Consider the following 20,293-nt stretch of genomic DNA (forward strand, 5'->3'; position numbering starts at 1 on the left):
GTTCAGATATTGCAAAAAGTTAAGCTTAATTGCAGCTTCCTGGTTTGTTTCTTCCACTTGTGCCAAGGGTGGAATAAAGAGGGAGAAATCCCTCTGCGTTCCCGAGCAACCAGCAGCCCTTGGCTATCAACATGTATCAATGCACCAAGTCCTCCTCTAATACTGTGTTGTAGAATCGCTCACAGTTAGGAGGAAGTTTGGTTTGGCCCCTTGAAGCAGGAAGAATTTTAAGCAGAAGAAGAGGAAGAAGAGTTTGGATTTGATATCCCGCCTTTCACTCCCTTTAAGGAGTCTCAAAGCGGCTAACATTCTCCTTTCCCTTCCTCCCCCACAACAAACACTCTGTGAGGTGAGTGGGGCTGAGAGACTGTGACTGGCCCAAGGTCACCCAGCAGCTGCATGTGGAGGAGCGGAGACGCGAACCCGGTTACCCAGATTACGTGACTACCGCTCTTAACCACTACACCACACTGGTGTTTCCTAAGGGATGCTCCTTAAATCCAATTGTTAGAACACTCTGAACTTGGGTGTCCAGAACAGATAATTGCTTAAACCATCTTATTATCCTACTGGAAATATGGCCCAAATATGTGTAATCTGCTTTAATGAGTATTCTTTACCAGTTCATCAAACTTGCTGCTCATGTGCTCAAACACCCAACACTCTAGATTTCTCACATTCCTGAGTCTGGGCTAATACTGATATGTTCTGGAGACAGCCTAAAATGCATTTAATTGTCACACCTCCTGGTCTGCTCCAAACACTAAGACCTTCTCACACAAAATCGGGTTATAATGGGCCTATATTAAATGCACCTCAGCTGAATGAGCTAAGATGAAATGAAGAGCCAATTACTGTTTCGTGGGCTAGACAAGAACAAGATGAACACCACTGTAACACAGGCTGTTCTCACTCAGAGGCCACAAGACTAATCCAGAACACACTTGGTGACAAAGAGAACAGCTGATCCCAGTGCCACCCACCGCTCTGTACAGCTAGACTAATACATCTGGTACAGCCGATTCCCAACAAAGTCAACATTTACTGGTGATGTGTGGGCCTTTCAGCCCTGTATACCAATTCGGTGTCTGCACAGTACTTCACAGTCTGTATCTGTCACTGCAGCAACCCTGTGTTCACAAACATTCCCATTTTACAAATGGGAAACTGAGGTCCAGAGATGAAAATTAGGCAATAAACCTAGCAAGAGTGTGACTAAGCTGGATTCCAAACCCATGTCTGTCAAAGACCAATATCCAGTCACTGCACCACAATGGCAAAACATCAAATAGTTAAAACAAGCATTTAAGCTTGCTAAGCTGGGAAACTTTAATAGATGGGTTGCCAACGTTGCACCTGCGGGCACACCAGCACCCGCAGAGGCCTTCCCTGGAGCCACAAATTTCAACTACTCTGCCCCTCAACCTGCTGAAATTATTTTATTATTATTTATATCCTGCCCTTTATCCACATCAGGGCAGTTCACAACATAAAATTACAATTAGGCTTGAAATAAACAAGCAGTGGTTTTTAAAGCCTAATTGCTAGCAGAAGGGGAGAGTGATTGCATGTGTGTGACCGCAGTGTACACACAGGTATAGTTTGTGTGTGTATGGTATCCACAACAGCTTTGCTGGTTTGCAAATGTGTCCATGGGCCAAAAGATGCTTCCAACCCCTGCTTTAGCACATCTAGTTCTTAAACACAAATTCTAAAAGGGACACATAGTACATGGATCAATTCGTACTCCCCTGCTCTGCCCACAATGCGTGTGTGGTGGTGAGGGGAGCTTAGCCAAAAGGAAAATGTAATCTTCATGCAAAGTTGAAAGAAGCAGGTTCAGTAGTAGGAGGAAAAACTGGTTCTCCAAAACTTACCAGTACATTGATATTCTCCTTCTGGCTCAGCAATGACCGTACTTCCTCTATATCACGATTAAAGATGGCTTGGACCAGAGGAGGCTATAAACAAGGAGAAAAGAGCCACTGTAAAATAAGCAGGATGAGAAAGGGAATAGCCATTTGCTAGCTTATTATTTCATTTTTTTCCCATCTGGATCTTTGTTATTTTTACATACAGGCAACTCCCCGTTTGCGCAGAGATTGTACCCCGGGTCATTACATGCATCGGCAGAGTGTGCATAAGCCCACACCACCCCATTCTGGGGCCGAAAACGGCGCATGCACCACTGGTCATGTGCCAACTGAACATGTACAAAATGGTTGTCCCCTGTACTTGTATTCCCTTGTTATATTGTGAGCCCCTTTGTAAAAAATGAGGCCTTGAAAAGCAGCCTCTGGGAGCTCACAACCAGGACTTCTGAGGGTATTTTGAAGGAGAGGCCTGGAGTGCTGTCTCATGGTATACATAGGACCAAGAGATGTGGATGGCAAGAGAACTGCTGCAGTGACTTGCAACACCTACCTGAGAATGTGCAAAACTACAACCGTGCAAGCTGGTTGCCTTGCTGGAAGAGAAGGTACAACAACTTGAGGCCTGCCTTTTCACCCTTTGAGCTACTGGGCAAGATGAAAAATTTCTCGCTAGAGCAGAGTGGCCTGGAACAGCGACAAAGGTGGGGTGCCCCTAGGGAGGAGGAAGACTGCCCATAGCAGGAGACAAACCCCTGGAGGAACATGACACACAGAAGCAGGACAGCCAGGAGCCATGCTGTGTCACTAGAGCTGCAAAATCAATGCCATGCCCTCACCCCAGACACAGATTTTTGGGCCAGAGGCTTGCAAGAGTGGTGAAAAATATTTTTTAAAGGTTTCCTCAGCTGTGTTTGAAGCAAGTAATAGGTCCTTTGTGTGAAGAAGACGGAGAATTGCTATTCTGACAGACATAAGGCGGAATTGCCTGGTGCCTGTCTTCACCCAAAAGGAAAGCAGTGGCCAACCTGGTGATTACAGAATAAATGATGCAAGAAGGCGGCTGAAGACCAAGGTACAAAAAGAGGTGGTAAGGGAACACTTAGCTACTTTGTCTGTAATCTGTGAGAATTCTTGGAGAACAAGTGAGGTCCCTGCAGATTGGAGACAGGTAAATGTTGTCCCCATATTTTATATTTTATTTTATTTATCAAATGTGTGTACCATCCTTCATCCGTAGATCTCAGGGTGGTACACAGAGTAAAATACAAGACAAAAACATTAAATACTTGATAAGAACAAAACCAATAAACCTCCCCCCCCCAACACATTTAAATGAGGTATAAGATGTTAATTAGCCGAAGACCTGGTTGAAGACACCAGTTGAACCACCCCGGGGAGAGTATTCCACAAATGGGGAGCCACAGCAGAAAAGGCCCGTTTTCATGTTGCTGCCTTCTTTCATGCAGGGGGGCACATGAAGATCGGTCTCAAATTATGATCTCAGGGTCCAGGTAGGTTCGTGTGAGGAAAGGCATTACTAGAGGTATTGTGGTCCTGAATCATAGGACAAAGCCAGCACTTTGAATTGGGCCCAGAAACTAATCGGCAGCCAGTGCAGTCAGGCGAGGATCGGTGAGCAATCTGGCCACCAATTTCTACAGCCAGAGGAATCTCATTTCTTTTTTTGATAAAAGTTACAAACTTGGTGGATCAGGGGAATGCTGTGAATGTACTGTATGTTGATTTCAATAAAACAGAGGTTGGGCGGCCATCTGCTGTGTAAGCTTTAGTTGAGATTCCTACATTGCTGGGGGTTGGACTTGATGACCCTCAGGGGTCCCTTCCAACTCTACAATTCTGAGATTCTCTTATTCTAGAAATAAACAAATATAGCATGCCACAAAAATCTGAACAAGGTATAAAAAGCCATCTCTCTAAATAGGTTGGATTGACAATTCACCTAAACAGCACAACACACCAAACTCATTTTTCAAAGGTATCAAGACGACTTTCCTAACACCAGTGAGAGACCGAAGTTGGGAGTTTCATAGCTACAAAGCCACTGATCAAATCTGGGACCTAATACTGAAATAGGCATACTGCAACTAAACTATGGCCCCTCCTTAGAGATACAGACTAAATAATACCTGCTACTACAAATATAGAGATTTCCAAGCACTGGGTGCAAAGGGCCAAATTCAGTAAAAGCCTCTATCAGGTTTTTATATCTGACTTCTGTGAATGTATTTCTTCTTGCTTTTTTAATAAAGCAATTGTGTTAAGTCAATTACCCTAGAACAGAAACAATACGTGTTGGTGATTATCTTTAAAGCCTTAAATGGCTATGGTCCAGGATTCCTGAGAGATCACCTCCTCCCATAGCAACCTACCTGCTTCCTAAGATCAGAAGCAGGGTGGAGGCATCTAAGGTGGAAGCATAATTGATGGTGACAAGAAATAGGGCCTTCTCAGTGGCTACACCAATACTATGAAAGGCATTCATTATGGATGCCCCCCTCTGCCTTTTTTCACCAGCTGGGGAAGACATTTGTATTCCAACAGGCCTTTTTCTTTGCCTTCAAGGTGCTGCTGTTTTATTTAAACCTATGTTTAAACCTATGCCTGTCATATCTTCCTTCACATTTTATTCTGCGTCTTTATTTTTATTGTATATTTTTCATTGAATGTTTGTTGTATGTTGTATTGCTTTAAACTGTTGTAGGAAACACTGAGTGGTACACGGACACTAGAAATATGAGACAGAAATCGCTATATAAATAATGAGCCAATTAGTCTAAATACCCATAAAGCAAATGCTTAATTTGACAAGTCAGGGCGGATGCACCAGAATTCTCTAGACTACTGACTGTGTAACTACAATTCACAAAGTCAATGAAGGAAAATATTTACCTAATTCACAGGGTTGGCGCATGCAAATACTTTTGAGCTTGCCTTTTACCGATGATAGGTAATAAAGAGAAAATTATGCTGAATCTTCTGGCTAGCTGTAGTTCCAAAGGCAAGTATCCGCAAATTTTGGCTCAGCTCAGTAGACAAGTGACTATTCTGGGTTGCCACTGACATTTTCTGCTATCCCAGATTCCTGTGGTATGCACAGCTCTACAGCAGGCAGAATCAGCACAACTCTTGCTGCTTCTGCATGCTCCAAAGCTCAGTGTAAAATGCAAGAACCTCCCCCGCTTCCAACATTTCTGTTCATTCCAGAGGACTCAAAAGAAAGGAAATAGAGGTCTTACGTCATGCTGAATGTTGGCACTTCTGCCTGTTCCAAGCTTCAATGCAACAACACAGGAGACCTCCTCTGAGTTCTCTGCAATTTGTACTTCCTTCTGGACATTTAAGGCTCCAGTCCCAACCACACTTACTCAGGAGTCACCCCACTTAATTCAACTGGACTTACTTCTGAATGCACATGATTAGGATTGCAACCGAAACCTATAAAACTTACAAAGATGTCCTGGAGTTTGACCTAAAGATATTTCACAATTTTTTAGGGGAAATAAAGCACACGGATCTAAGGGCACAATGCCTATTCAGCTATACTGTCAGCAGCTATACCTTTCAATACCACCCAGTCCACACACACACGTCCTGCATATTTCTATGTACACTGATCAGAATGTAAATTCATTTTGACTGCATAACTCTACCAAGCCTTTCCTTGTGCACACACAATGCTTAACACGCAAGGCTTGTAAGACTCAATTATTTATCATTTATAGCTCTGGTTTGCAAGGCATACACTGAATAGGCATGCAATCAAAGTACACAAGCAAGATGGACCCCTTATCTACTTGGCACAGCTCTAAACAGCAATCCCTTGAGAAGAGGGAAAATACAGTAGAGCTGTACCAAATGCCCCCATGGCCCTCCTACACACAGTGCAGCCTAGTAGAAAGGCAGAGTGGTTGCCAGTCCCATCTGCTCATCTCGTCTTCCAAAAGAAAAACTCCAGCCTCTGCAAATCTTTCCAGATGCAGCATTTTTTGTCCAGCTAACCCCAGGTTTACTTCCCTCCACCAGAGTGCTTGGATATAGCAGCAAAAGGAGGAAGGCATAAAGGGGGAGGAATGAGTCATCCAGATGGAATGCAGGGGACTCTGCATCCCTCCTTTAGGGAGAAGAACAATTCCTAGATGATCATCATGCCTCCACAATTTAGAGTTGGGCACCTCCTTGAGCAGCTGGAATGACACACCCAATAAGGTGAATGCTTTAGCTTCAAAAATCCAAGTTACATTTGTGTGGGTGAAGTGCTGGACCTGGAAAACCTAATGGCACCTATCTATCGACATAATGGGAGCATTAATGGGGCTGGAATTTTTTTAAAATTCAGATTTTTAGTGCCAGCCAGAAGGGGTCCAGAGGTAAAACCCACTAACAAAAAATTTCTAGCTCAAGCTATCGGAAACTTGGAATTTTGCAGGCCTCAATATAAACGATTTACCTCATAGGGTTGGCATGAAGATAAATGAGAATTATTGCCATGCACTTTGCGATTGAATATGCTTTGGAAGCAATTATCATATATGCCAAATTCTGGCTTCCAACTCCAAGAAATGGAGGAGGCAGTGCATCTGTTTGCACATACACGTAAGTCCCTGACAAGTACAATACAAGACAGGCCGGGGGGGGGGCATTGTCTATCATTCAGGCAAGTGAAGCCCAGAGACAGTCATGGAGAACCAGCTCTGTTCCTTCTTTACCCAATGGCAACAGATGGATAGCAGGGAAGGCCCTCCACTCATACTACCCAAACTCCTGAAAGGCATTTCACCAATAATGATGATGATGATTATGATTACTACCACCAGGCAGATCGATCAGGTGGAGCTTAGAACTCAAATCACATCTTCACCATACATTTAAAGCACACTCACACCACTTTAACAGTTATGGCTCCCCACCTCCCAAACAACACTGGAAACTGTGGTTTTTTTAAGGCTGCTGGGAAGTGCAGCTCTGTGAAGAGCCTCCTAACTAAGTACCCTTTATGTACAGTTCCCAGGATTATTTGTGGGGAGCCATAAGAGTGCTTTAAATATGTGTTTTGGATGTGATCTCAGGCACTGCAGTGAATCTGCATTGGCCAAGTAAACATTGCACACTTAAGTAAAAAGGCAAAATTCCTCAACGTGGGTGGTATTAAAAGAATAAATGTTTCTGGGATGTCTGGAGAAACAGAAAAATGAGTAAGATAGTTTTGGTTACTATCCCTAAGTTTACTCATGCACATAGTAATTATTTTGTATGTTAAGTAAGGGAAGCCCCTGTTACAGTAATACTTAATGCAGAACCCTTGGGGTTTCATTATATCCTGTAACAGAATATCGAATGGTCAACTGTCATCAAGTTTACCGTCTTCTAAGAAGCAACGGGTGTAAGAGAAATTCAACATATGTTTCGTGCTATATTCACAGAATGAGGATCAGATGCCAATCTACTGGGAAACATAGGGCAACCCTAATGGAAAGATATCATTTTATGGAAGAGATAAGCAGGATTAACCTCATGCAAGTAACAAGAATGGAGAAAATGCACAGGCTATGCAAGAAACCAACACAAAGGCCAAAAGGACAATAGCACTAGAAAGATTTGAGATTTACAAGGTGCAAAAGGGGAGAGGGTGGTAGAAAAGGGGCAAGTCGCCTTTTGCAAGTGTGTTTATATGCATGTGAACAGAAACAAAGTTCATGAAAAATTTCTTGCCCATCTGTGCCACAACGCAGCTGAGCAGCAAGGCTGACTTTGGCCAGAAGGAATTGTCATTTGCCTTGGACCAGTGGTTCAACTTCCAAGGCTCTGAAATGGAGAGATGTTTAAGAAGTAACAGGAGGCTTGAACCATGGGCAGATACACTGGTCTGTATAAATGAATAGGGGCATTAGAAAAAAATAACAGAGGAAATAACAGAGGCAATCCAAAGACCTGGCCAAGTCTGATGCAGTGATGGATGGGGGAAGCAGACTATGGACAAGAAACAGCCTTGCTAGAAAAATCTGCCTATACCTGGGGAAGGTTCCTGCACCTTTTAGAACTTGCACAGAAAAAGAAGTCCTGCCAGGTGCAAGTTCTTCTTTCGCCCCAATACTATGATACGTGTGTGTGTGAAATTCACCTTTCTGTTGCCACTTCTAAAAATACACAAAAGGTCCTGTGGCAACAGAGGGAAAATATCGTTTAGGTTGGGGAGGGAGGTGTTTGAATCTCAGAAAGCAGGAAAAAGAGAGAGGTAGAAGCTAGCACAAAGTGTTAGCAATGGGGAGAGAAGAAACGTGTGTATGGGGGGGGGGTGAATTCGCAGGTGCAAATGCGAGTCAAAAAGCTGGTTCCGAGGATTAGATAGATAGCTAACTAGACAGAGATGGAGGGGAAAGCGAAGGGATTTTCTAGCAGAGGCAAGGAAGAGAGCCGAGAGCCTGGAAAACAAGCAGCTCCTTCGCCTTAGGCGGGAAAGAAACGAGGCTTCTGCGCGGAGCCCGGGCGCCGACGGCCTTCTCGGGATGTCGGCGGCGGCAGCATCTGGCTCGGGCCCAGGTCCGCCCGCTCGGCTCCTTTTCTCCTGCCTCCCCTCGTTCTCCAGTCTTGAGGCCGGGGTTCCCTCAGACGAGACCCCAGGGCCGCTCCCGGCGCGCGAGGGTGGGCGGCTCCACACTAGGCCGCGCATCCCCGAGCTTGCGTAGCCGGCGCGGCCGAGCGCGGGAAGGCGGGAGCCGAGGCCGGGTCTGGCGCCGATGTTTGTTGTGCAGGATGGTGAGGGAGGGAAGGAGGGCGGCGAAAGCTCCTTTTCTCTCTCACACGCACCCCCCACCCCGGTACCTGGTCCGTGATGCTGAGAATCCCCATCTCCGGGCGGGGCCGCCCCCCGCGCTTCGCTCAGCAGCGCCGCCGCCTCCTCCGAGCTCCCGGCATCGATCGCGCTTCGGCTGCCGCGGCGCCCTCCGGCTGCTGGTGGTGGGGCGGGCGGCGAGAGCAAACTGAGCCCGCCCACCGGAGGGAGGAAGGCAGCGAGAGGAGGAGGAGGAGAGGAGGAGGAGGATGTAGGCCTGCGCCGAAGCTAGCGACCCCTGCCGGGGAGGCCTAGCCGCCGAGGCCCGCCCTGTCCCAGGGGGCGGCGAGGCCGGCAGTCCGCCCTGCACATCTCGAGCGAGGGCTGAGGGATTCTCGTTCCAGGCCTTCTCTCCTGAGGGGAGAAATGGCACAGGCCTGAGGCTCACGCAGCATCCTGGGAGGCGGGAGGCGGCTTATTATTTTTACCTCAGGCGCTTCCAACGGCTTTAAATTTATTCTGGTTTCCCTTTCCCGCAAATATTATTTTTGTTGCTTCACTTAATTCGGGGATGCAGGGCACCTCCGCCTCAGAGTAACACCCAAGTGCGTGGCACTAGCCATGCCATATCCACACTCAGCCATATGGGCTGGTAATAAATAAAGTATTATTATTATTATTACAGTATTACTATTATTCCTGTTCCCAAATGCCTACTGAAACATCCTAGGCCCCATCGCTTTTTGTTTTCTTTCCCTACACATAAAAATACTGCGATTTGGTGTTTCTTAGGGGCTCCTCCCTTCTAAATTTCATCGCCCATTTTGTTGTGAGACCTAAGGGACTGGCCTGCAAATAAAAATTTTTAAACGTTTTGTGAAGTGCAATATACAAAATGCGGCACTAGGTGGTGAAAGCAAGCTATGCAAGATTTGATGTATTTTTTCAAAACTTTTTTTAAAGTAAAAAAAGCATTTTCACAGTGTTTTTTTTAATATGTGTGCAGATTCCACCCTGCTTGATGCACAGGAAAGGCAACACCGAGGGAGGGTTTCCAATTCGATTTAGCCATTCTGATTTGGGACTGTTGTGGTGTTCGCTCTGTATTGATTAATGTGAAGATAGCGGGCGTATGCAAGCCACTATGGGAGTGATCCCCCAAGGCTCAGAGTTGGCACTAGGGCCTTCTCAGTAGTGGAGCCCTCCCTGTGGAACATGCTCCCTTCAGATGTCAAAGAGATAAATACACAACTTTTAGAAGAGATCTCAAGGCAGCCCTCTGTTGGGAAGTTTCTAATGCTTGATGTTTTATTATGCTTTTATACATGCTGTAAGCCGTTCAGAGTGGCTGGGGAAATCCAGCCAGATGGGTGGGGTATAAATAATAAAATTATTATTATTAGCAAACTGACGTAGCCAGAGGGTTTGACTCGGAAGAAGCCCTAGCTTCAGTTCAAGTGGGCTTACTTTATCCTAGGTGAGCAAGGGTGCCAACTTGAACAAAATATTGGGGGGAGCCAGGTAAACCCAGCCCTGCATTTGATCACATGATGCATCACATGCACACCATTTGAATGGCAATGTCCAGCAACTTTTTTTGAGGGGGTGACCCCCTCAAATATTTTATTGGAGGGGCCAAAGACCCCTCTGCCCCTCGAAGCAGTTGAGAATGCTTTAAGGTGGCAAGCCTAAAAATACTGCAGACCCTCTAAGTGTCCCTATTTTCTGGATTTACAGATTTGATCCTAGAACGTCCTTGGGACGTTCCTTTTTTCATTGGAGAAATGTTGGAGGGTCTCCTTCTTCTTTGGCGATCACTTGTAGCTGAGTAAAATAGCCTTCCATGAACACGGTCTTAACAGTGAGTATGTAAGTGACTGTGGAGGCCAAGTCTGGATCCACACATCCTTCCACAGTGGGCACATAGGTTTCTAGGTGGGAATTGATCATGGTGAGGGTTTGTCAAATGTGTCTTCCTCTTAGCATGTTTCTCCCTTTTGTCCTGAGTTCAAGTGTCTTCAAAACCCATGAAACCTTTGGTAAAGGCTGTTCTCCAATGGGAGCGCTCGCAGGCCAGTGTCCCAATTGTTGATGCTTATACTACATTTTTTTTTAAATTGCCTTGTCTTTAAACCACTTTTGTTGACCACCAGCATTACGCTTTCCATTTTTAAATTTGGAATAGAGTAGTTGCTTTGAAAGACAGTAATCAGGCATCCGAACAACATAACCAGTCCAACAAAGTTGATGTTGAAGAATCATTGCTTCGACATTGCTGATCTTTGCTTCTTCTAGTACACTGGCATTAGTTGGAGGGTATGGGGTTATGCGACCCCCAAGCCAAGGTGACAAATAATTATACAACCTTTAGAAAACGTCTGAAGGCAGCCCTGTATAGGGAAGCTTTTTAATGTTTATTATGTTTTTTTATATGTTGGAAGCCACCCAGAGTGACTTGGGCGATGCTGTTAGATGGGCGGGGTATAAATAATATGATTAGTAGTAGTAGTATGGAATAGGACATCCCTATTTTCATCAAAGAAATGTTGGAGGGTATGTTAACTGATTAATAAAAGCTACATGTGCAAAACTCATGAAAGCTACAGGCAACTCTCTATTTATACTGGGGGTTACGTTCCAGGGGATAACGCGTACAGCCAAAATTGCATATAGTCAAAACACGTTGGGGGCCGTGGCAGGTGGTATTGCCAAAGTCTTTTTTCCCAGGATACCCACCCTTTTTTATTTTTTTAAAATTTCGCCAAGTGCATAAAGCTGAATGCACACAAGTTAAATGTCTGTAAGTTGTGAATTACCTGCGTATGTGCCGTTTAAAGAAACAGCGTCCATGTTTCTCAGTGCCCACAATATTCATTCCTCGATAAAAAGGTGTTGCATGCATTGCTTCTAGGAAGATGATTGGAACAGGGGTTCCCAAAAGGTGGTCTGTGGTGTGGACCATAGAATCATAGAATCATAGAGTTGGAAGAGACCACAAGGGCCATCGAGTCCAACCCCCTGCCAAGCAGGAAACGACCACCTTTAAGCTTCATTCAGGGGGACTGCAGCATTTCTGTAAAAATACAATAAAAATCATAGCATCTAGCATGGTATGCTACAATTGCTACACAAGGCAGAATAATTATTAAGTGGTCCTCCAAGACCCTCAGCAAATTTGAACTGGTCTATGGAGGCGGGAGAGTTTGGGAAACATTGGAGTGTAACATTAGAGCCATAGGATTTCCACTGTTAAATAAACATCCAGATTGATATCCTGTGTTGGTTCAGGCTGTGTGCATAACTCGTGAAAGTTAGTTTCATAACTATCCAGAGAGTAGAGAAATAATGACTTATAATAGCGTCAATTTAATCTGGCATAAGCATGCAATTACAGCTGAGTTGAACAATAGCCACTGGCAGGAAAATGTTTATGACTCTTCCCTAAATATAAAATGACAGACCTTTCACAGGTCTCCTAAGAACAGATTTCCAACCAAGATGTCTCAAGAGTATGCATTTGATCTTGTCCTGTCATTACAACCCATGCTCATTCTTCATATGGCCAGGATCAGACTATTTCACCTTGTCACATTTGTTAAAAGCAAAGCAGAATGTCAGATAATTAGATTTCCTGTCAGTTCCATTTATTTGGCATATTGGAGAAGAATTGCTGTCTTTCTTTTTCATTATTTCTTCACACTCATTACATATTAACAGAATTGAGATCGGCTCCTACCACTAACCCAATCTCAAGCCTTAAATGTGCTTTCCTTTCTGTATATCATAATGAAGATACTGTGTCAAACATATGTGTTGCTTTTACAGGATTGCATGGGGAGGGCTGCATTTGTGGTGAGGCTTTGGCACAGAATTTCTCAGGCCCAGTAGAGGGCAGTATCCACTGTACTTTCCGGTGCCATGGTTAAAAATTGCGCTATGCAGTAACCAATGGGTTTACAGTTGCCAACTTCTTAATCTGCCCCTGCAATTCTGCTTCTAACAGTGGCTGAATATGCAGAACATTAGCAGGAGGTTATGCTTTTCTCCATGCTGTGAAAAGCTTTGCCTGATTTTTGCAAGTCACTGTTAAAGGCACAAGGGGAAGGCAAGCTTTCACCTGGCACTGGATTAGACCAGAGAAGTGCATAAATTGCAGCACTGGTAATAGTAATAATAATAATAATAATAATAATAATAATTTATTTGTACCCCACCCATCTGGCTGGGTTTCCCCAGCCACTCTAGGCGGCTTCCACAGAGACCAAAAATACACTAAAATGTCACACATTAAAAACTTCCCTGAAGATGTCTTCTGAATGTCAGGTAGTTGTTTATCGCTTTGACATCTGATGGGAGGGCGTTCCACAGGGCGGGCGCCACTACCAAGAAGGCCCTCTGCCTGGTTCCCTGTAACCTCACTTCTTGCAGTGAGGGAACTGCCAGAAGGCCCTTGGAGCTGGACCTCAGTGTCCGGGCTGAATGATGGGGTGGAGATGCTCCTTCAGATATACTGGGCCGAGGCCGTTTAGGGCTTTAAAGATCAATACCAACACTTTTAATTGTGCTCAGAAACGTACTGGGAGCCAATGTAGGTCTTTCAAGACCGGTGTTATGTGGTCTTGGCAGCCGCCCCCAGTCACCAGTCTAGGTGCCGCATTCTGGATTAGTTGTAGTTTCCGGGTCACCTTCAAAGGTAGCCCCATGTAAAGCGCATTGCAGTAGTCCAAGTGGGAGATAACTAGAGCATGCACCACTCTGGCGAGACAGTCCGCAGGCAGGTAGGGTCTCAGCCTGCGTACCAGGTGGAGCTGGTAGACAGCTGCCCTGGATACAGAATTGACCTGCACCTCCATGGACAGCTGTGAGTCCAAAATGACTTCCAGGCTGTGCACCTGGTCCTTCAGGGGCACAGTTACGCTATTCAGGACCAGGGAGTCCTCCACACCAGCCCGCCCCCTGTCCCCCAAAAACAGTACTTCTGTCTTGTCAGAATTCAACCTCAATCCATTAGCCGCCATCCATCCTCCAACCGCCTCCAGGCACTCACACAGGACCTTCACCGCCTTCATTGGTTATTACGTATCTATCTACTCAGTTGCCTGCGCCGTTTCATGATATCACTGTCAGATCGGCATGAGGCTTTTTTTTAGTAGATGGGACCTTTTGAAAGTACAGAGGTTCTCAGTATGAAGTGGATCCCGATTTATCTTATTTAAAGCATTTATCAACTGCTTTTCAGCACCTAAAATGATAGTCATGAAATAACATCAAACATTGTAAACCTGGACAGACAAAACCTGGATTTTTTTTAAAAAGCTACTTAATAGGCCACAGATGCCTACATAAAATGCATATGGCTAGCTGCCTCTTAAAATCAAGCAGTGATTCGAGGGACCTCAGCTAGAGGAGTTTTTGAGAGGTGAGAGCCTCAGAGGGAAAAAGTTGAACCTATACTCCCATCAACCTAGCATCCTAAATATGCATGGAATATGGCAATAATAAGAGATGGAGATCAAATACTGCATTCAGGTTTGGCCCCAAAGAAGAAATACAAAGCTCTATTTCTAATTCCAAATGCATTTTACTTCTCTAGGTGTCTAACCTTGCTTTCATTTTTTAAATTATGAGATGTCCTCAGTAGGTCCCCATAAGCTAGAAGATGCAAACAGATAATTCTCTCCCATTGCTTCCAACCTATTTGGTTGCCAAAGTGCACTGAGTGAAATTTGCAATGCTGCTGGGACCGTTGCCACTCCCTGTGTGATTCCTACCTTAAAGTAATTAATTAATCTTTCTAACGGTTGCAAAAGGAATTTGTAATACTGTATAGGTGCTTTGCATTAATTGTATTGGGGCGTGTTCTGATAGCTGAGTCCTGCACAGTACTCCGTGTGATTTAAAAAGGAAATGAACCATGATTCATTTAATCAGCATTTCAGAGATTTTCCTAGTCAGAGCAGCATATATTATAGAGAACCAGTCAAGAGTGTTTGAGAAGTTTCCTTTCTTCTTGACCACCTCTCACTCTCCCTCCATTTTCCTCCCTCCATAATACAGTGGTACCTGCCGCCGGAGTGCAATTTCTGTTCTCATCCTGAAGCAAAGTTCTTAACCCGAGGTACTATTTTTGGGTTAGTGGAGTCTGTAACCTGAAGCGTCTGTAACCCGAGGTACCACTGTAATGTGTAAACAGTCTCGGGTTGTTCAATAAAGGCATTCGTTTTTTAAAATGCTGGGACATCCTTAAAATTCCACACATAATATTGTGTCCATTATTATAGCAGGGAGTAGGAACCTGTGGTCCTCCAAGCATTGCTGGACTCCAACTCCCATCAGCCGCAGTCAGCGTAGCCAATAGTCAGCAATGATGGGTGTTCTAGTTCAAAAACCTCTGAAGAGCCGCAGATTCCTCATCCTTGGCTCATGAGGAGGTGAAAACTCATCTTCTCCCTATCCTCTGCCTCCTGCTCCTAAAGAACAAAGTAATGTTCAACATCCATTGTGGCCTCAAGATGACTTGGGAATTTTGGGTGCTTTTTCTCTATAGCAAATGACTGTGATTGCAAAGTTCTGATCTTCTTAATAAATATGTTTTTTTTGTTCCAGAGATGGTGTCAGGGGAGTTAAGTTTTGCTCTCCAGCCAACTTCACCACCTGGCCTCGTTTAAGGAAACTTTTCTATAAGGAATTGGAGGTTCCCTTGCTTTGAAAGTTAAGTTGTGGCAATTTTTATACCCCAAAAGGCATGATTCCACACGAGCCAATCCACCCCCCTTTCCATTCCAGGGTGGGATGAGGAGGCACTCATATTGTTCTAGCCGGCATTTCAGAGAGTCTTTGAGATTGTCGAGTATGATATTGGTATACAGTGGTACCTTGGGTTACAGACGCTTCAGGTTACAGACTCTGCTAACCCAGAAATAGTACCTCGGGTTAAGAACTTTGCTTCAGGATGAGAACAGAAATTGTGTGGCATCGCAGCAGGAGGCACCATTAGCTAAAGTGGTACCTCGGGTTAAGAACAGTTTCAGGTTGAGAACAGACCTCCAGAACGAATTAAGTTCTTAACCCGAGGTAACACTGTATTTGCTGCTGCTTGTATTCTGTTGTCTACTTCTTGTGCTTATCAGTCCTTTTATTTCCTGTGGTTTAGCATGGACTTTAATTTTAAAATGTTGTCAACTACCTTGTGGAGTTACAGATTGAAGGGTGGAGTGCAAATCCTTAATAAATGAATGGAAACCCCTCCCCCCCAAGTGCATTAGAATTCCTTCATTTATAAGCATAAACTGAAAAGGCAGAAAAAGATGCTCCCATTTACAACCTTTATTGTAAGTATGACAGGGTGGTTAACAGTGCAATCCTATAATTGTCTACTTAGAAGTCAGCCCTACTGAGTCCAATGTGGCTTAACTCCATGTTATGTATATACAGTAGGAGTGTCGGTAAGAAGAGATCTTGAATATGCATCCCAAGGCTGCAAGCCTCTCTATACCAGGAGTAACTTTACTGTACACTGAGGCTGCAGTCCAATACACACTGCATATTTCAAATAAATTTGCCTAGGACTGGGCTGTGCAACTGGGAGTATACCATGAGAGGTTTGCTGTGTACAGGATCAGCCTTACTTGAAGCAGTTCCTTTGAACATTCAGTTCCAGAAAGGGTGTTGCTTTCATCTCCCTATTCTCTTGTATCTGTGTGTCATTAAAATATATATGAGCTCCAGTCCAAAGGAGTGGGATGATTATTTTGACTTTGTACTTCAAGTGCAAAAATGGCTCAAGAAGCGAGCTCTGCTTCAGTGTTGTTTCCTGGATTGGGTCCCAGAAAAGCCATGTTGTCTGTTAGCACACCTCCTGCAGTGGGTTGACTGAAGATTGGGATCTACTAGTCAGTGGCGTAGCGTGGGGGGTGCAGGGGGGGCCGGCCGCACCGGGCGCAACATCCGGGGGGGTGCGCTCGCACTCGCAGCTCTCTGCCCCTACCTGGCTCACTCACTCTCTCTCACTGCAGTGCTGGCTGTGCGAATCCGATCCGAGCCGCCAGGTCGCTGCCCACTGTGGAGGGGAGGGTGCCAGGCATGCGGTGCAGTGCGGAGAGCGAGGGACTATCTGGGGGAGGGAGAGTGCAGCGGGGGGGGGCGCAAATTACTTGCCTTGCCCCGGGTGCTGACAACCCACGCTACGCCACTGCTACTAGCAGACCTCTGAGTGGTTTACAGTAGATCACCAAGGAATTCTGACTCTTCTGTTCTGACAAAACAACTTTCCACATCTAAAATAGGCAGCCAAAAGGAAGAGAGCTAACCAGGAGCAGACTTTTGGCTGACAGGACTGTGAGCTCAGTTCAGATCTGGCCCTGAAAAGAAATTCCTAGGTTCAGAATGTGCTCAGAAGAACACAAATCTATTGATAGTTCAGAGGGGTGGAGTATAAAAACAAGTAGATCTAAGAAGCCTGAAGTCTGCCCTCTCCAGTCCTAAGAGTCTTGCAGGATTGCCCAATCACTTTTGAGCTGCAGACCTGATGTTGTTACAGGTGTCGCATGATATTCTGCACTTGGAAAGCAATCAATCTTTTAGTGTGGCAGCATCTACACTTTGGAACTTATTGGCTTATTGGCGTCAGGCAGGTGTCTTTATTGCATTATTTTCAGCACTTTCTTAAAACATTTTTGTTTAGGCAAGCCTATCCAGACACATAGGTGTTGATATGTTTTAATCTCTTTAAATGGTAGAGGGACCCCTGACCATTAGGTCCAGTCGTGGCTGACTCTGGGATTGCGGCACTCATCTCGCTTTATTGGCCGAGGGAGCCAGCATACAGCTTCTGGGTCATGTGGCCAGCTAAGCCGCTTCTGGCGAACCAGAGCAGCGCACGGAAATGCCGTTTACCTTCCTGCCAGAGCGGTACCTATTTATATACTTGCACTTTGACGTGCTTTCGAACTGCTAGGTTGGCAGGAGCAGGGACCGAGCAACGGGAGCTCACCCCATCACGGGGATTCAAACCGCCGACCTTCTGATCGGCAAGTCCTAGGCTCTGTGGTTTAAGCCACAGCGCCACCCGCGTCCCACTTAATCTCTTTAGTCTGCTGTTAATTTTAATTATCTTAAAATGATTTTAAATTTACTCCATTTTAACTGTTTGTATTGATCATTTCTATATTTCTTGTAAACTGCTTAAGGCTTTTACAGTGGTACCTCTAGATGCGAACGGGATCTGTTCCAGAGCCCTGTTTGCATCTAGAAGCAAACGTAACCAGCGATGGCACGTCTGCGCACATGCGCGTCACTTTTCGCCGCTTCTGCGCATGACATCATTTTGAGCGCAAGCGCAAGCGGTGAAACCCGGAAGTAACGCACTCCATTACTTCCGTGTTGCCACGAAGCGCAACTCGAACGTGTTCATCCCGAAGCACATTCAACCCGAGGTATGACTGTATTACAATGAAGTGGTATATACATTTTGTTAGATGGGGGGGGGGAGGAATGGAATTAAAGGAACAGAAGGAAATGGTATCTTTTCTGTGATGCTATAAAATCCTGAAGTATCATTATGTTGAATGCTGCAGGGCAGAGGCACAGGAAGGAATGATGATTTTGGCTACTTCTCCGTGTGACTTGGCCTCAGACAGCCTGTCTGGGTGTCAACTTTAATCATTGGTTCAAATGAGTTCATGGGGGAGGGATTGGAGATTGCGCTGCCAAGGCTATTTATAATTATGTTATTGGACCTGTAATTAGCCGTGTTACCTAACAGTGAAATCAAGGTGAAATGACATAGGCCTAAAGATCAGCTGCTGACATTTTCATTCACCGCTGAACACTTTCTCTGGATCTACTAGGGAAGGAGAACAGGGAAAGTGCATATACAATTTACATTTTTTTCCACAAAGACACCAAAGTGCAAAGCTGGACAGGTTTTTGAAAAGATCACCCAACCCATTCTTCTGTCCATTATTCCTGACTGCACTGCTGGAAAGTCTATTCTGTTAAAATTTCCAAATGCTCTTTTATAATAATAATTTTCTCTCCCCAAGAAGTCATTGATGTATACATCTCAGAATTCTTTGCCGGGGGGTGGGGAGTGGTCATAACAGTTGCAACTGGCATAAAACTGATAGCACTTTACAGTGGTACCTCGGGTTAAGAACTTAATTCATTCTGGAGGTCTGTTCTTAACCCGAGGTACCACTTTAGCTAATGGGGTCTCTCGCTGCGCCGCCACGCAATTTCTGTTCTCATCCGGAAGCAAAGTTCTTAACCCGAGGTACTATTTCTGGGTTAGCGGAGTCTGTAACCTGAAGTGTCTGTAACCTGAGGTACCACTGTATAGTTGTCGTTGAACCTTACACACCCTCCAATATTTTTCAGATGAAAATAGGAATGTCCTATTTAATACTTATAAATATAATTATATCCCTCCCATCTGAAGGCAGCCCTGTTTAGGGAAGCTTTTAATGTTTAACAGACTATTGTATTTTAATATTTTGTTGGAAGCCGCCCAGATGGGCAGGGTATAAATAATTGATGATGATGATGATGATGATGACGACGACGATGATGATGACTGGGTTGTGCCAGCCACACTGGGTGGCTTCCAGCACATATAAAAACATAATAAAACATTAAACATAAAAAAACCTTCCCCATACAGGGCTGCAAGTGTCTTCTAAACCATCTCCTTGGTTTGGGGGTTACATAACTCCATACCCTCCATCTTTTCTTTGATGGAAATAGGGACATCCTACCACACCCTCCAACATTTATCTGATGAAAATAGGGATGTCCTAAGGAAAAGTGAGACATCTGGGATCAAATCAGAAATTGGAACAGCTTCTGTAAACCTGGGACTGTTCCTGGAAAATAGGGACACTTAGAGGGTCTGACCTTAGCAGTGTAATCCCAACCGTTTCTAGTCAGAAGCAATTCCTATTGAATTCAATGGAGCTAATTCCCAGGTAAATTGGGTTAGGATTGCATCTTTACTCTTGGTCCAGCCTGCTGCTAGTGGAAGAAAATGTGAGGATACTAACACTACAGCAGCTCAATGTCTCTAAGCATCAGAGCAGGGACAATGCCTTCTGGAGAAGAGAAAGGCGGTATCTTGTAGTATCCTTATCTATATTGGTTTATTTGCAAACTAGCATGTTCGCAGCCCGGAGGCAATTTGTGTGTTGCCTAGCATTGGCTCTCATACATCAATGTTACACTGAGGCTGGATAAACAAAAGGCTCATTGGCAAGCTTGCTTGCTCTGATATCACAGCAGAGCTTGGTACCTTAGGGGCAAGCACTTGAGTGCTGTACAAGGAAGGCTTAAACTTCTAAAGGCAATGCACAACATCTGTCAAACTGATTGTTATGTACTGAGTTGAATAGGATTCAGAATGCAGCGGTCTGATTGGTCCTAGAACAATAGGGTCCAGAATGCAGCAGATTGGTCCTAGAACAATAGGGTCCAGAATTCAGCAGTCTGATTGGTCCTAGAACAATGCAGCAGTATGATTGGTCCGCAGGAGCCACCCAATCCAGCTCCAGGTGGAAGTGAATCCGCAACCTGATTGGCCTACAGGAGAATCCCAAAATTAGCCAATCACGTGGGGCCCATTGTGTAAATAATGTAT

General features: G+C 44.8%; 1 protein-coding gene across 2 annotated transcripts in view; it reads right to left on the reverse strand.

The window, feature by feature from the left end:
- Positions 1 to 9,997, reverse strand: part of ANKRD52 (ankyrin repeat domain 52) — a 69,981-nt gene extending 59,984 nt beyond the window's left edge. For both annotated transcript variants that reach the window (XM_083427358.1, XM_083427359.1), the window contains exons 1-2: positions 8,715 to 9,997; positions 1,878 to 1,961 (exon numbers count right to left, since the gene is read on the reverse strand). In XM_083427358.1, coding sequence (XP_083283484.1) covers positions 1,878 to 1,961; positions 8,715 to 8,741 — 111 coding nt within the window. In that variant the 5' untranslated portion in view covers positions 8,742 to 9,997. The remainder of the gene's footprint in view (positions 1 to 1,877; positions 1,962 to 8,714) is intronic.
- Between the last annotated feature and the right edge of the window lie 10,296 nt (positions 9,998 to 20,293).

The sequence above is a fragment of the Podarcis tiliguerta genome, assembly GCF_965153285.1.
Source record: "Podarcis tiliguerta genome assembly, chromosome: 2".
Classification (NCBI taxonomy): Eukaryota; Metazoa; Chordata; class Lepidosauria; order Squamata; family Lacertidae; genus Podarcis; species Podarcis tiliguerta.